The sequence below is a fragment of the Arvicanthis niloticus genome, chromosome 2 (assembly GCF_011762505.2).
Source record: "Arvicanthis niloticus isolate mArvNil1 chromosome 2, mArvNil1.pat.X, whole genome shotgun sequence".
Lineage (NCBI taxonomy): Eukaryota > Metazoa > Chordata > Mammalia > Rodentia > Muridae > Arvicanthis > Arvicanthis niloticus.
In genome coordinates, this window is record NC_047659.1 from 47,505,932 (window position 1) to 47,523,489 (window position 17,558).

Here is a 17,558-nt window from a genome sequence, read left to right on the forward strand (position 1 = left end):
GAGGGTCAGTTGTGAGTGGTGCAAAGGACAAAGCCATGATTGGTGTAAACAGGGTCCTTCATTTGCATGAAGGTTTTCTGTGATTGGTGCCATGCCCTGTTTCTAGCTGCAGGGGAAGACAGCTTTACAAAGCTGGCCAGGAGGCACAATGTCTCTGTAGCCTCTCTGGTATGGCAACTTGAGGCTCAATAAAAATGCTTCTCCCAAGAGGCCCTGTCTTGCTTGCTTCTGATATCCGACGTTAGTGGAGTGGGCTGAACTGGAAACAGAGAAAGGCAAAGTAGGAATTGTGACATGGAGCCAGATGGAGGCACAAAGTGGAGCCCTGGAGAGCTGCCATGGCTTCGACAGCTATGAAAGAGGCAGAGCCACAGGGACCATGGTGACCTCGATGGTGGCCTTGACAACTTGGCAGTGATGGTGGTGGAACTGCCAGAGTGGCAACAGAGCAGCTGTAGCAGAGCAGAGGGGGACAAACAGTCACAACAATGTCTGGCGGAACCAACAGGGACAGTAGTTAGACACTGCAGCGGTGGCAATGACAGGAGCAGAAGCAGTATCAGTCTTAAGGTCTACCAGTCTTAGACTCACCAGGGCCAGGAGAAGGAATAGTAGCTACTACCAAGGGCCAGGGGATGCCCACACTTAGTCTGGTGTGCTAGTCCTGTTCCCATTAAGGACTGCTGATGGTTTGAATAAGGATGCTCAGTCACCAGAGTGTGGTACTACTGGAAAGGACTAGGAGGTTGTTGAAGTAGGTGTGGCCCTGAGGGAGGAATGTGTCACTGGAGGAGGGAGGAATGGGTCTTAAGGTTTCAAAAGCTCAAGCCAGGCCCAGTGGATCCTGGGCCCTATTCCCAGATGTAGAACTCTCAGCTACCATGTCTGTCTGCATACTGCCACATTCCCTGTCATGAAGATAATGGACTAAACCTCTGAAACTGTAAGCCAGCCCTAAGTAAATACTTTTTTTCAAAATAAGAGTTGCCATGGTCACGGTGTCTCTTCACAGCACTAGAACACCGATGAAGACACTTTCCAAATACTAAGGGAAGAAAGATTTATTTTGGCTGTGTTTTCAGAGGATGGAGCTCATCATGGTGGGGGTAGCATAGCAGAGCATCACTGTTCACAGTATAGTGGACCAGGAAGCAGGAGAAGAGGGGAGGATGCATGAAGAGCCCTAAGCGGTCAAACCCACCTCCCGCAGCCAGGTCCTACTTCCCAAAATTTTCAGAGCCTCCCAATGGTGCCACCAGCCAGAGACCAAACAAGAACCCACAAGAGACATTTTGGATTCAAACCATAACAGCCCAGGATCTGTAACATGGTTAAGTACTTCCTCAGCTTAGGTAAGAGATAAAAACTCTGTTCAACACAGGGCCAAGGATCCCAGTTCCCAAGGCCTATGGGAAAACTGGCTTTAGAAGGTACCACCTGCTGCCATCTGATGTGGACATTTCTGGTTGTGTCATGTGATGCAGACTCACATGGTGTTTTGTTGAGACAAGACCGGTTGGAAGACGGGTGATGTTTGGAGAGAGTATGAATAGGACTCAATGGATAGTGACAGGGCACTTGCATAGCTAGTGGTGCAGCTCTTCGTTGGTCTCTCATCTTCAATGACCTTTACTTCATCAAGGGAGGCATGGCAGAGAGCTCCTGGCATTCCTGGTCGCTCCTGCTGGCTTGTGCCAATTTGTAAGAAGCCTGGTGGTTTCTGCTGGATTGTGTTGCCATTGCTGATTAGTGTTTGGTGACAGGACTTTTGAACAGGACTGGGTTGGTATCCTGACACTACTAAACTGGACTGCTGGTATCCTGACAAGATTTAATTGTCCCAAAGAACTTCTTTTAAATAAGTCTACATCCCCAGATGTCCTGTTTGCCATCTTTTCTTCCCTATCTTTGGACAGTGGGGTCGAATTGTTTGAGAACCTTTATTAAAGTAGGTTTTAGAAAATTTAAACCTAGTGTCTTAGTTAGGGTGTTACTGCTGTGAACAGACACCATGACTAAGGCAACTCTTAAGGACAACATTTGATTGGGGCTGGCTTACAGGTTCAGTGCATTATCATCAAGGTGGGAACATGGCAGCATCCAGGAAGGCATGGCACAGGAGGAGCTGGGAGTTCTACATCTTCATCTGAAGGCTGCTAGCAGAATACTCACTTCAGGCTAGGACTAGGGTATTAAAGCCCATACCCACAGTGACACACCCACTCCAACAAGGCCGCATCTCCAAATAGGGCCACTCCCAGGGCTAAGCATATACAAACCCTTAAACCTAGTATTACTCTCTGCTGCCAAAAGATACAAAAACTGCCGGAGATCAGCACCTAAGAGCTTTTCCTTGCTTCCCTACTGCCTCTCTCTGTGTTGAAAAGAGGACTAGAGTCAGCTGATTGGTAGGAGACCCAGCAAAGCAGATTTCCCTCCCCAAGTTGGGCATCAGAAACTTTATAGAGCAGAAGTGGAGAAAGGGAGGGTTTGTACTCTCTCGTTCTGTCTTACTCTTGAACACTGACATCATCTTCCATGTACTCTGTTCTCCACCCTAGATTTATATTACCAGTGTCTTTGATGCTCTTGTCTTTGAACTCAGTTTGAGTCACACCACCAGCTGTTTTAGGTCTCTGTCTTCTAGAAAGTATATCATGGACTTCTCAGCTTCTAGCATTATGGAAGCCACCATGATGTCGGTGAACACCCAGTCTACCATGGAATTTCCCAGGCTGGGATAATGCAGGGCTCAACTTGATTTTTGCTGCTGTGCTTCTGATTTCTATATGGCAATAATTATCCAGTGTTATAGGACATGTGGCTCTCATTTGAAGAATGGCAGAGCTGTACAGAGAATGAATGGCGTTGATTGTGATACCCAAGCTCAAAATAGCTTGAGTAGGAAGTGTTCGTGTTTCTTAGGGAGAATCATCTCCTGAATCCTTCACAGTGGAAAATTTCAAGTTACAGATTGTAAATGGAGGGTCAGCGATATAAGGAACCCCAATGATTTATTAATAGGTTCTTGTGGAACATAGAAGGCACACACTGCTTATCTGTATTGTGTAGAGAACAATAACTGTGAATTATTGAATGCATACTGTGTACTTGGTGCTTGTGATACACGTCTGTGATGGTTTGTATATGCTCCGCCCAGGGAGCAGCACTATTAGAAGGTGTGACCCTGTTGAAGTAGGTGTGTCTCTGTGGGTGTGGGCTTTAAGACCTTCATCCTAGCTGCCTGGAAGCCAGCCTGCTCCTGTTTGCTTTTGGAACAAGATGTTGAACTCTCAGCTCCTCCTGCACCATGCCTGCCTGGGCAATGCCATGTTCCCACCTTGATGATAATGGACTGAACCTCTGAGTCTGTAAGCCAGCCCCAATTAAATGTTGTCCTTGTAAGAGTTGCTTTGGTCATGGTGTCTGTTCACAGCAGTAAACCCTAACTAAGACAATGTCCTACAAGCATGATGCTCACGTACAATGTCATGAACTGAGTATCTCTACTTACTGATGAAACACACTCTTAAGCTAAAAGTTCATCTAAGACCAGATTCTTAGTGGAAGAAGGAACTGAAGTTTGAACTGAGGGGCCTATCTCCAAACAGATAACTTAGCTTCTGCTCAGATACACAAAATACAACATGAACATTAAGCGGCTTATTTAAGGGCCGATAGGCATTAACACACATACATCATATATGTAACACACTCTGCGTGTAGCTGGAGGTCTGTAATGAACACCTCAGCTGTCAGAGAGAACTCACTGAACTATGAGGACAGGATTAGGCAGAAAATATTTTTCACCAATGATCAAAATAGGTCTAGAGAAAACTTATACAAGTTATAACTGTATCTTTGAATATTCAGAAGCCAATAAAATTCCTAATGAAGATATTTTGAACATATAAAAAACATATCCCAGTACTTGTAGGAAAGCTTATAATCTATTGATATTTTCTAGCCGGTAGGGATATACTTATACACATTTATAACTTAAATGATTGACTATCGATTGCAGTTCTATCTATGTGTTTGTGGCTATACCATTTTTATTAACATTTATTTTTATGTGTATGAGTATTTTGTGTGCAGTGCTCATGCCAAAAGAGGACATCAGATTCCCAGGAACAGAGTTACAAGTGGCTGTGACTCATGATGTGGGTGCTGGGAATCTTCTGGAAGAGCAGTCAGTGCCCTTAACCACTGAGTTCTCTCTCCAGCCCCTGCCCTTTAAAATGGAAAAGTTAAGAATGAAGTTCACTTAAATATTAACAAGGTCACTTCTAGGTGATGGAACTATGGTAATTTTTAAATTTTTTCCTATAACTTTCTCTTATTCTTCCTAATTAGTTTTGCTCACCGTCCAAATAGGTTTACTGTTTCTTTTAAACAGTTTTTTTTTTTTTTTTTTTTTTTTTTTTTTTTTTTTTAATGATGTCACTTGCACGCTATACCCTCGCTCATTTTAAACATATCATGCAGGGATTATGTGATTTTTATGGCATGTGCGTTCCTCACTGCAAGCAATTTTAAGTCACTTCTTGAGTGCCTGATAGCCTCTCTCTGAGCCTACTGCCCAGCTCAGTTCCCAATCCACACGTACCATCCTTATAAATTTATCTTCTCTAGACATTTTCCAAATTAAAAATACACCATGAATGGTCTTTTTTAGTCTGGTGTTATTTTATGTCCTTTAAAAGAGGGGTTGGAGAGATGGTTTAGAGCACTGTCTGCTCTTGCAGGGACCTGTGTTTCCCAGCACCCACATGGCAGCTTACAACCATCCGTGACTCCAGCTCCAGGGCATCCGGAACTCCGCCTGACCTTCATGGGGACCAGGCATGCATATAGCATACTTATATACAATGCAGGCAAAACACCCATACATACAAAATAAAGTAAATAAAACTAAGAAAGAATGAAACAAACAAAAAAAAGAAACGTAGAAGAATATTCTTTGCCTGGCTTTTTTCCCTTTAACAATAATCAGTGGTGCATTTTCCTTTACGTTTGTAGTTCTTGATAACAGTCAAAACCCTTTTAGAGCATAACCTGCATATCATCAATAAGACTGTGACTAAGGGGGGGATTCCCCCTCAATTCCCGAGATGTTTCCCCATTCTTATATTTGAGTAGCAAGCTATAACCATTTAGTTCTTATCACTTGGGAAGTCATTTAGGACAGACCTTATATCCCTATTCCATTGACAGAAATGGCAGAACCATCACTTTGAAGTTACCCACCTGCAGTTCAAGGGAAGGGAGGTGGCTCTGGGCCCTGGGCCCTTTGCGGCCCTCACTATCCTGGTGACTGAAACCTACCTCCAGCGGTGGATGGAGTCACGCACATGCTCTGAAAGAGCTAATAGTTGTTGGTGTTCCTTCCAGACACTATTTAAATAATTCTGCTTGTCCTTAGAGGTAAGTCAGTGCTACTCCCCCAACCCCCCATGTAACAAAGCCCTTGCACTTCATCAGACAGATCTTAAAGCCCTTTGCAAATGTGGGAGACTTTGGAGACCTTATCCACAATAAGCAGCTCCTGAGTGTCCTCCTTTATCAGTTAATATTCTCCCTTAAAATATAATTTTCACTATTTTGTTCCATTTTCAAAAATCTTTAGTGTCCCTTGTGGAGTATTGCCCCTTTGTCCCTGCCTCTCAGATTGACCTGAGGACTACAAGAGAATGCATATAAAGAGTATTGTCCACTGCCCAATAAATAACTAATATGCTTAGCTCTGCGGCCTCCCATACCACCTTGAGCCTCTGTGTGATGACAGGTGGATATATTGTCGTTTTTTTTTCTTTTTCCCTCTAGCTCCTCACCTCTAAGTATTCTCAGAGGCACTTGGAGTAAGCGTTCAGTAACCTTGACACGTCCCAATATCTCCAATATCTTTATAAACAAAAATATTTAGGAGACACGTCTCCTTCTTCACACCATATAAGATGACATCTTTGGAAATCTTCGGGTGGTATCATATGTTTTTGTTTTTTTTTGAGACAGGGTTTCTCTGTGTAGCCCTGGCTGTTGTGGAACTCACTCTGTAGACCAGGCTGGCCTCGAACTCAGAAGTCCACCTGCCTCTGCCTCCCAAGTACCGGGATTAAAGGCGTGAGCCACCACCGCCCGGTGGTATCATATGTTAAGTGGTATTTATGGTAAGCAGTAGATTAAGGGAATGAGGCTCAGCTGAGGGACAAGTCCCGGCTCAGGAAGGTGCTGCTGAAAGCCCTTGGTTGTGGGGTCTGAAACCAGATCCTGTCTATTGAACACGAGGGGGGGGGGGGGCGCGGGGAGAATGGAAATTTTTTTCTGGAGAGATTTAAGGTCAAGGTTGTTGTCTGAGAACAAAAGCATCCCAGAAGACACAGGCTGCTTCCTGCTCCCCAGGTTCTCTGCCTCAGCCCTAAAAGGGCAGCGGAAATGGGGACAGTAGCAATAAACAAAGACGGTAAAGGCCTGTCCCAGCCGGTCCACCCATGCCTACTCCTAAATGTATGTCACAAATACCAAAACAGCGCTTGGTAGGAGTTCAACAGATTTAACTTGTCCCCAAATTCCTGAACAACGGTCCTTGTAAATTTTTTGTTTTGTTTTGTTTTTTGGCAGAGTATAACTGAACAACTTCTAGGCATAACATTTACAGCGAACACCTACAGGAGACAGGCAGCCGTGGCCATGCTCAACACTGGGCCTGGGAAGAGGAAAGCTGAGGGAGAGAAGAGGCTACTACCCAAGCTCATGGAGTATCCAGGAACTTGGCTTCCAGACCTGAAACCCTAGCTCTGCTTGGGTCTCAGGGCTATCCAATTCTTAATTGTTTCTTTTTGTCATGCTTGGGCCATGGAGCCCAAGCAAGTCCGAGGTTCAAGGCCAGCGATTTCAGTTTGCACTCCCTTATTATCCTCAGGTCTCCTGGGTCCTTTTGCCTCAGACCGTGACCACACTGTCTCTATCTGTCTTTCCCAGCCCCCAACGCCCTTCAGAATCATTTGCCCTTTGGGGTCCACATCAAGAGAGCATGGTGTCTCCCACCTCCACCTCATCGCAACCTTCCTAGCCCTGCCCTCTCTCATCCCTATTTAAACGGGAGACTGTAAAGGTGAGCCAGGAGCAGCTAGCAAGTTTTGACAGCCACCGAGGAGGACTAATGGGTTTCTAAGGAAACGGAGAGGCAGCAGCCATTTTAGTGGCATTTGCCGTAGGAAAAATATATAGAGTCTGACATCCCCTCCCCACGCGCACCCGGGTGGCACTGGCAGCAGAGCCCTCCTCCCCCCTCCTCCCCCCCCCCCCCCAGGTGAGGGTAGACGCGAGCCTGGCGGAGCGGGGCACCTGCCGCAGGTGTCGTGGTGTCGCCGCTCCTGGAGAGCGGGCGGGGCGGCGGGGCTCCCACGCGGGCGCCGCAGTGCAGCGCGGGCCTCGCGCCTGTCCCGCCCCTCGGTCCCCGCCCCGCAGGCCGCGGGAGCCCGCCGGGAGGCGCGCGGGAGGTGGCCGCGGCCCGGGGCCACCGCGCGCTGCTGCCCAACATGGTCGCTGCGCACGCTGCACACTCTCCGTCCTCGGCCGAGTGGATCGCCTGCCTGGATAAAAGGTACCTGGGGTGGGGTGCGGGATCTGGGTCGCGGGGGGCCACTCGTGGGGTGCCACCTGCAGGAGAGCATTCCACGTGCCGGGAACAGAATGCGGCGCCGTGGGGGGGGGGGCGACAAGGTGCCAGCCTGCCCTGGTCCCCTTCCGCCCCGCTGCGACTCCACTCTCCACTCGTGGGTGGGTGGGTGGGTGGGTGGTTTCCAATGGCAGTAAGACCAGGGAGGGTACGTGCATGCGGGCTTCAGGCTGTCCAGACCCTCAGGGAGAATGTCATTTAAGTTTCCAGGAGGGGCGGGGAGAAGGGTCGTATTCATGCAGGTGCAGAGTCACCTTTTTTGTTTTGGAAAACCAAGTGTGAGGGACTCAGTAGAGCTGTTAAGTCCCTTGCTGAAATTCGCAGCCCTCTTCCCCGCCGGCACTCTCTCAAGGTCTGTGTTAGGAAGGTCACTGGGGAGGCGGTTTTCATCTTAATCTTCTGCGGAGAAGACCCTCACTCTATAGAGAAATTTAAACCTCAGAGAGTGCTGACCCTGGCCAGCCTCTGAGGAAGGGGCAGTGGGTGATAACCCACTGCAGTTGTTTCCAGCCTCTATCGGTGTAATTTTCTGTTTGTCCAGATTGCAAATTTAACAGTAAACATTACACAGTATGTTAGCAATTATAGTTTATTACCCTAAGGAGAAAGGTGATGCATCTGAACTTTGAAAGAAACAAGCAAAATGTCTTGCAGAGTGTATTGCCTCTGAATCTCAGAGTTTGGAGCCAAAGGCCAGTGATTCATATCTTGCAGCAATCTGCATGATATCCGAATTTGCATTTGTGGGAATTATTTTGTGCTCTGCCATATTGAAATTTTTTCAATGAACAGATTTGTGACGGGATCAAACTTGAAGATCTTAGGAGTGGCCTGCTGTGCATGTTCTACTGTTACAGGCCTTTGATGAAAAGATATTAACTAACTGAAAAGAGCTAAATGTAACTCATTTGAATAACTTAATGTGATAAACAATCTTGACTTTTAGTTACTACACAGTAACTAAATAGCAAGAATATTTTTGGCAGGCGTTGCCCCATTTCTGACTAAAGTGGTATGTTCTAATATTAGAGAAATTATATGCAGTAAACAGTAAGACACTTGAAGAGATGGTTAAGTCATACAGAATTCTGTGGAGGAATTAAAGGCATATTTAAGCTGAGAGCCTACTAATGTGATCGGTAATCTAAATTTAATACTTTAGGAAAAGTGAATTATAAAACAAGAGATAATCAGGAGCGTGCACTTAACCTATAAATAGTGCTTCCTCGCGAGTGATAATTTTGGGGAGTAAGCAGCATACTTCTCTTTGCAGAACTGCTTGGCGTACAGTTTTTGAACAGTCAGGAATTCACTGGAAATCCTTTAGTCAGTGCGTACTTATGGCAAAGTCACGGAGCAGCAGCAGTGTGAGCAGAGTGGATGGGACGTCTCTCCCTGTGCCTCCGCCTGCATGATCGCATTCAGAATGGTTTTCTAGAACATGGTGCCACAGTTTAATGCCGCCATTTATAATGGGCAAAAATAAATAAAAATAGACAAAACCAAAACCCCACAAAAACACAAACACTAAAACCCCCCAAACAAACAAACAACAAAAATAAAAACAAAACAAACAACAACAAGAAAACACAACACAAAAGACCCTTCTCTTCCTGAGCCTCGTGTTACTGAAGTGCAGGTGAGTGGACAGATGGAAAGGCTGAGGATTTAGGCTCAGAACCCCCACCAGTTCTGAGCTTGTACTTCATCACTTTTACTTCCTGAGTTTGAAAAATGAGTGTCTCTGACTCACCCCCAGCAGAAGGGAGGAAAAAGCTTCCTAGCATTTTGGAAGCTAGGAAGTGCCCCGTATGTATTTTATTTCCACGGTATGAAGGCCTTCTTGTCTATTCTGTGGCCTTGATCCCAGAATGCCTCAGAAGAGCCATTTAGGAGGGACTGTTTCATTGAAAGCCAGTAGGAGAGGCCTATTTTGAAGTTGCAATTTTAAATGTAGTCTTTTAAATTTTTAAAAAGGGAGAATGAAGGCTGAGAGTGGGGATGAAAATTATCTGGGGAGGTCCCTGTACTGCCTTCTGTTCCAGGCACTGTGCTGGGCATCGAGGTGTAACAGATGAGCGCTGCTTCTGGGCTGGGAGGGGCTGAGGGCGTGGTGGTGGGGTAGCTAGGTAACTGTAACTGCAGTCCAGTGATAAATGTTTTAACCAGGATGTGTAAAGTGCTTTGGAAATGCAGTATCAGGTCTGGGCATAAGAGGCTGAGGGTTAGTCTATCAAAGACAGAGAATAAGAAGGTCAGGCCAGGCAGAGGAACAGGTTGGACAAAGGCACACAGATACAGCAAGAGACTTGTCTTCCCTCCCCAGGAAGGTATACTCTAATTTCTAAATCTTTTATCATGGACATTTCCAAGTGTGCACAAGAAAAGAAGGACTGATACAGTGAAGTGGTATTTGGTACTATGATGCTGGGACCATATAGTAAGTTTAGCTGAAAAAAAAAATGCAGTTCTAATGTATGCATAAGCCAAGTGACCCCGAGTTGCCAACACCTGTGCAGAAAGCCTGGCATTGCAGCAAACATCTGCAGACCCAGCCATGGGGGAGCATAAACAGAAGCTCATTGACTAGCCAGTCTAGCCATGATGAGCTCCACATTCAACAGGTACCCTGTCTCATAAAATTTGAGTGGTCGAGGAAGACGCCGAGCATTGACTTCTGATGTCTACATGCATGTACACCCCCCCCCCACACACAGAGGCACACACGTACAACCAAGCTTTTTAAAAGATTCATTTATTTATTATGTGTACAATATTCTCCCTGCATGTATGCCTGCACTCCAGAAGGGGATACCAGATCTTCTAGATGGTTGTGAGCTGTCATGTCGGTGCTGGGAATTGAACTTAGGACCTCTGGAAGAGCAGAAAGTGTTCTTAACCTCTGAGCTATTTCTCCAGCCTCTACAACCAAACTTTAAAAAAAAAAAAGAAAAAAAAGGAAAAGAAAGTAATAATAGAAAAGTCTTCTGGGTTAGAGACATGCATAAAAAAAAATTGAAGTGAAGCAAATGAAGAACAGAGCCTGGGAAATATGTGGTTGGCACGCCCACAAAGACCCTGGTTGGGACAGAACTCTCCAAACTTAACATGTGAAGAAGGAGGTTGAAGGATTATAGTTGTGTAGATTAGGTTGAAGAGAGAATATGCAAAGCATTCTATGTGTCAGCGACTTATGGTCATGGGCCTGTTGGGACTGAGGTGGTGTCTATAAATACCAAAAAATTGGAATAATGTCAGACATTAGGATGTACAAACCAACACCGAGAAAAGTCTTAATGCACCCATTGGTAATGCAAAGCAAGTTTACTGCTTGCTTATGGATCTCACATTGTTCCTTGAGCTGAGAAGATTAGCTAAAAGTGAAATTACATAAATTCCAACTATGTGGGGTTTAAAATAGTAAGATGGCACTTTTAAAAAAATGTCATGACCTTTATTTGATTTTAATGAAAGGTTTTAAGTTGGCGTCTCTGGATTTAAGAACTGTTTCTAGTTGATTACTTGCATGGTGGGTAAGGGGTATCACCAAGTTTTGTGAATCATTCATTGTCTGTTTCAATCAGAGTAGAGCCGGAATCAGCAAACCATAGCCTCTAAATCCCCCCAAGAATGGCTCTAACATCCTTGATTGGTTGGAAAATAAATAAGAAGAGTAATTTTCATGATCCATCAAGTTTATGTGAATTCATTTCAGTGTGCATCAACAGTGTCATTGGAACACAGCCATACTTACTCGGTTACATACCGTCTGTGGCTGCTGTCACTCCAAAGTGGCAAAACTGAGTGGCTGCAAGCAGGCTTGTAGCTCAGAGCTTAGTATCTGCCACATGAACCCTCACAGAAAGCGCTGCCATCACCTCCTCTAGGCTCCCCCCAGGGAGGAGTGGGGAAACCCCTTAGGCAACAGGAACTATCTTCTCTTGGTAAAGAGTTTGCTGTGTCCTTTTGATTTGGAGTTCTGTAAGGCAGTTGATTACTTGGAGACCTTGGTCTCACAGACTGAAATAGAAGCAGAAGATGAAGTCAAGGATGATGGGGTGTATCAAAAAGGCTGTCATCTTTTAAAGGCAACTAAGCTTGTTTTCTTTTGTTTTTGTTTTTACACACACACACACACACACACACACACACACACACACTTCTGCTGCTGGTTCCTTTGCGTGTGACATAGCCCCGTATAGATGCTATGTTAGCTATTTCGATGTGGTTGAATGGGATTGAAAGAAATCAAGGAGCACATTCGCTAAAACCAAAATACTTTGTAAGACACATGGTGTGAGAAGATGACTCAGAAATCAAAGAAGCAACAGATATGGTCTCACTCTGGAGGGATAGAGAAGATCAAAGAGGCACACAGAGGGGAACTCTGGCTCTGGGGGAGGCTGGGTGTCAACCGGGCAGAACCCTAGGAATGGCATTCCTTTGGGACTTTCTCCAGGGCTCAGGGCTAGCCTTGCACTCACTCCAGAAATCTTGACTCGTTAGCACATTGAGAATTCCTTCATGTTTCAGGGAAGGTCACACAGGCACCAGACTCTTAAGACCTTAGAGACCAGCCAGGTCATTAATTTGACGTTAAATCGGTACCACCAGACAAGAGGATACGCTCATCCTTTGGCTAGAACAGTTGTGCTAGAGGCCAGCGGAGCAGGGAATCCAGTTAAGCAGAAGCACATCTCTCCTGTTTCTAATGAGAAGCTGGGCTGCCAGGAGGTGAGGATGCTCACATCTCCAGTCTGCAGTGTATTTTTTATTCCCCCAGAGCCACAGAGCTGGGAATTGAATTCTAATCACAAGGTAATTCTGGGGAAACTTGAGGACAGCTTTGCCGTCCTGACTTCTAGTTAGATGACTACTACAAGAGCTCCCAGGGCACACTTTGTCCATTGTAATAAGACAAGTCAGACTCCGTGGTAACTGCCTGCTTGCTTCCCATTTCCCATCCCTTGACATTAGTCACTGGGTTTATTCATCCCTTTATCTCCAGCACCTGCCCAGTGCCCTCAGTGTAGAAGGTGCTCACAGGGCCAGGGTGACGTGGCCACATACACTATCTCCTCTGGGCCCAGGTGGCCTCTGCCACTCTCTGGCAAGGGTGCAGGTGGTGGGTTAGCAGTGTCTACATCGGCCCCTGCTGCTCCTTCTGATTCCTGGCTGATGCGAATTCTGGCTTTGGAATGGGGGTGGGGGAGATATTTCATGACTAATTTAACCAACTGTTTAAAAAAATTCTATCATTTTTATTGTGGAAAATTTCTAAATACATGGAATAGTAAGAGTTTCTTATTCTACCCCTCCCCCCACCAAGAATCATTAGTTCACTGATAGCCCTGTCTCCTATGCCCATTCATTCTCCTCTGGCCCTAGGTTGATTCCCTTCCTCTCTCCCTCTCTCTACCCCCTCTCTCATCTCTCTCTCTCTCTCTCTCTCTCTCTCTCTCTCTCTCTCTCTCTCTATCTTCTATTTATCTATTCATCCATCCATCCACCCACCCATTGTCTGTCCATCCTTCTGTCTGTCTGTCTATCCATCATTTAGTTATTTACTTATATAGTTGTGTGTGTGTGGTATGTGTGCATGCAGTGTGCATATGCTGCAGTGTGTGGGTGTTGAGCTCAGGAACATTCAGGAATTCTTTCTCACCTTTCATCGTATGTGAGCAGATAACCTTTACCTCCATCACAGTATGACATGCTAGCTGACCCCGGATCTTCTGGGCCATTCTTCTGTCTCTGCCTCCCATCTTGCCACAAGGGTTCTGGGATTACAGATACGTGCTCTCTAATCCTGCTTCTTTATGTGGGTTCTGGATGCAGGTCATCATGCTTGTGTGCAGTATTTTACTCATTGGACTTTCCCCCATTGCCCTACCCCTGGGTTATGTTGAAGCAATTCCCACATGTAGTATTTAATCTGCAAGCATTTCAGTATATCTCTCAGTAAGGTAAGGAGTCTTTATAAAGAAATGAATGTCATTAGTATACATTAAAAAGTTTGATACTAGTTCATAAATATATTCCAACATTCAAATTTCCTTGTTTATTTCAAAATTTTCTTTTTTTCCACTTTGTATCAGCATGAAAATTATTTACATTTAATTCAGATATATTTTTATACATGAATTTCTCTCCCTATTTCTTGAAACCGGGGGCTTGTATCCATCTGAATTTTAATTGTTTCCCTGTGGTGTTTTTCTTAGAAACATGTTCCTTTGAATTTGTGTTTCCTGAAATTGGCATTTGGGTTTAGGGCTTGATCAGATTCTGACTTGATATTTTGGTGAGAGCTTCAACAGAGGAGTCAAGGTGTTCCATCAAAAGGCACATGGTGTCTGTTGACCTCTTTCTGTGATGTTAACAATATATCATTTCAAAGTTTAATGTCTGACATCTCTCTGTGTGCAGCCTCTTAGGGGACTATTCACTGGGGCCTCGAGACCATGGAAGCACATGCCGTGTACATGTAGAACATATGCATGCACAGTCTGGGACACATGCCGTGTACATGTGGAACATATACATGCACAGTCTGGTGTCTAGTCAGGGTTAGTGTTATGGCTCTGGTTTTATTTGCAGATTTTTTTTTTTTTCAGAAGAAAAGCATGACTGTACCTGACGTCCTCAGAGAAGGGACATAGGAGATGGTATGCCCAAGGATCAGTGAGCCTATGAGACGTGCAGCTGGCCCAGTACACCCTTGGCCCAGCTGTCTGTCCCTTGCCCTGAACCTGGGAGACTGAGTTTTCCATAGAAAACTGGTACCTAAAAGAGAAAATGCAGCCTCCTGTCTTCTTTGGGCTTCCCTGTGTGGATTTTTGGCCCTTCCAGTGATGGTTAGACTAATGTTGCCTTTTTGTCTGAACTCCCCTGGTTTTATAAGCTTTCATAACACTTCCTTAGTGGGTCAACCTCCCATACCATCCCTCCAAGGCATAGGCAGCTGGTTTTCTTTTTGGCAGATTTAAAGCTATATCCTCAAGAGAGGCAGGGAAGAAGAGAGTTGCCGTTCTATGCTTTTTTTTTTCTTCTCCCAGAGAATGAAGGCTCAGGGAGGCTCTGGTGGAGGAAGAAGATGGAAGTAACTGGGTGGATGGTAGATAGGGAAACAGCTGTACACCCCAAAGAAAACAGGCTGGCTTTGGTGACAGCAGCAGTCTCCAGCTGGCCGTGTTGACTCAGCTGCCTCTCTGCGAAGCACATGGGCCTCCTGCAGAAAAGCAAAACCTGTGTGGTCCTCTTTTTCCTCTTCACACATGCCCTTTCTTCCATGTCTCCTGCTCTGTGAAGATTACTTAAATTTTGTGCCCAAGGCACATGCCACAGACCAGGTGCATTTGTTTCTGCCTAGGACAGTTCCCTTGTGATATCCCACTGACATTTTGTGGGTAAACTGCCTTTGCCCTCCACTGCCACAGAAGCTGAAGAGAAAGAAAAACAGTGGATTCTCTTCCACTCTCTTCCTCCAGTCCAGGTGTCCTGGCCACGGTGACAAAGTAAAAGGGTGCTAAGAGATTCTAGGATGGCTTTTGCTTTCCTGATAGACGATGGAGATACTGAAACGCTTGCTTTCTAGAAGGCATGGGCCCGTGGGCGGACATCTTGCAACTCAAAAGGCGAAACCAAGGGAAACCCAAGGCCCAGTCCTGAATTTGTTCAGCTACTGAGTATCTTAAGATTTTCTGTCTTGTGAAGAAAATGACACACAATTCCTAGAAACTACTCTTTGTTAGACTTTTAGCCATTTGCTGCCAAACAAATCTGACAAGCTGGTGCGTGTCAAAGTTTTACCTTTCCCAGCCCCCAATCCCCTTCATGTTCTGATTCCTTTCTGTTTTAGTAATGACATCACAATTCTGCATTTTCAGATCCTTGAAGCTATCTATGTCTTTATGGACATTTAAACGGTCTCCAGTTCTTTCCTTTGCCATTGTATTCTCGTTTTCTTTCAGGGCCTTGCCCTTGGGTCCCTCATCATTTCCAGTCTCCAATTTGGAAATGTGACAATGTCAGGTCAGCTTTGTTTTAGAATTAACCAGATCTGGACTCAAATTCCATCAGTCCCATTCACCAGCCATGTGAATCAAGCTGTTAAGTTTTCTGAACCTCTGTTCTTGAATCTTTGAATAAAGCTACCGGTACTTACAGTGACAGCTCTGTTGAGAATCGTGGGGGAATTCGAGTCCAGCCGAATGGTTACCTCTAAATTGTGAAGGTGTAGTGCAGGTGCCAGAAGTTGGAGGACCATAGTGTATGGTCAGATATCCTGTTTGATTTGATTAGAGATACAAGTTTTGCCAAGCTAAATTCTTGAGTTCCAGTAGCTGCTGTATAATTGTTTTAAGAGACCACCATGTCTATAAAAATATAGCGTTGATTATCTGTTTTGATTATTTTTGCCTTTTGTTATTTTTCTTGTCTAACTTCACCAGCTAGGACTTCTAGGACAAGGTTTTAAGAAGAGAGGTGAAGGTGGATGAGCATCTTTGAGTTCTTCCTGTACAGGAAAGACTTATGTTTTGCCATGAGATTTTTAAGTGAGTCTCTTTCCTCTCCCACTTCCTTTCTTCTGCTTGCTTTTATTTTAAAAACAAATTCAATCTTCTTTAATTAAGACGGTCATGTGAATTTTTGTTTCTCTTTCCCTAAAAAACATTTTTTGTATGTTTCCTAGAAATGTAGAGAATTCACCTTGAGTGATCTCCTCCTCTTCTTCTTCCTCCTCGGTCTCCTCTTCCCCCTCTCCTCTTTTTTCCAAACACAATTCTGCTGTCACCTAGGCTATCCTGGAACTGCAGGCTGCTTCCAGGCCACAGTCATCATCCTCCCTCAGCCTGCTGAGTACTGGGATCACATATTGATCCACCATACCTGGCTGAGTTTTGATAATAAACCAACCTTTCCTATTTGAAATACTACTTTGTCATGTCATATTACCATCTTGATATTTTGGTCTATTCAACTATGTATTATTTTCTGAATGCCACTTTCATATTTATCAATGAAGGATGTAAGCTTGTGATTTTGTAGTATTTAAGGTTTTAGTATCATGATTTTGGTATCATGATTCTTCTGGCTTCTTAGTTTCCTTCTATTTTATTCTTGTTTTCCCCTCTAATTTTAAAAGAAATGATCACAGATTGATGCTTAAAAAATATGTATCATTTGGTTAAGGTGGGTTTTTTTTTTTTTTGTTTTTTGTTTTTGTTTGTTTTGTTTAGTTTTTTTCAAGACAGGGTGTCTCTGTGTAATAGCCCTGGCTGTCTTGGACCCTCTTTGTAGACCAGACTGGCCTCAAGCTTATAGATAGTATGGGAGAATTATTTCGGCTCACAGTTAAGAGGGTAAGTCCTTGTGTCAGGGAGTGGTTTGTGGCAGGGCTGCAAGATAGCTGGTGAGATCGAATCCTCAGTCACGAAGTAAGAGAAACAAATGCTGGCTGCTTCATTTTCCCTTCTGATTACCATCATGAGACGGTACAACCCATGTTCAGGGTGAATCTTCCCTCCTCTGTTAATTGTCTCTGGAAACACCCTCACAGGCATAGCTAGAGGTGGGTCATCCTTGGTAAAATGTCTACTCAGGTCCTCTTGGCCATTTTTAGTCCATTTTGTTTTGCTTTTTTTCTTTTTGCCATTGAGTTTTATGAAATCTTATATATTATAGATATTAGGTTCTTACTGAATATATAGTTTGCAAACATTTTCTATTCTGTGGTGGCATTTTTATTTTGTTGATTATTTGGGAATCTCACTTCATGTACCCTGATTGCACTCACCTCCCAGTCTTCCCATGTCAGCCCCCACGCCCCACTTCCTTGTGACCCTCCCTCCCAACTAAAAAAAGTCCATTTTGTGTT

General features: G+C 44.6%; 1 protein-coding gene across 2 annotated transcripts in view; it reads left to right on the top strand.

Annotated features, from left to right (window-relative positions):
• The first annotated feature begins 7,458 nt into the window (after nt 1–7,458).
• Rapgef4 (Rap guanine nucleotide exchange factor 4) overlaps nt 7,459–17,558 on the top strand; it is a 285,813-nt gene continuing 275,713 nt past the window's right edge. For both annotated transcript variants that reach the window (XM_034494585.2, XM_034494587.2), the window contains exon 1: nt 7,459–7,606. In XM_034494585.2, the coding sequence (XP_034350476.1) occupies nt 7,542–7,606 (65 nt within the window). In that variant the 5' untranslated portion in view covers nt 7,459–7,541. The remainder of the gene's footprint in view (nt 7,607–17,558) is intronic.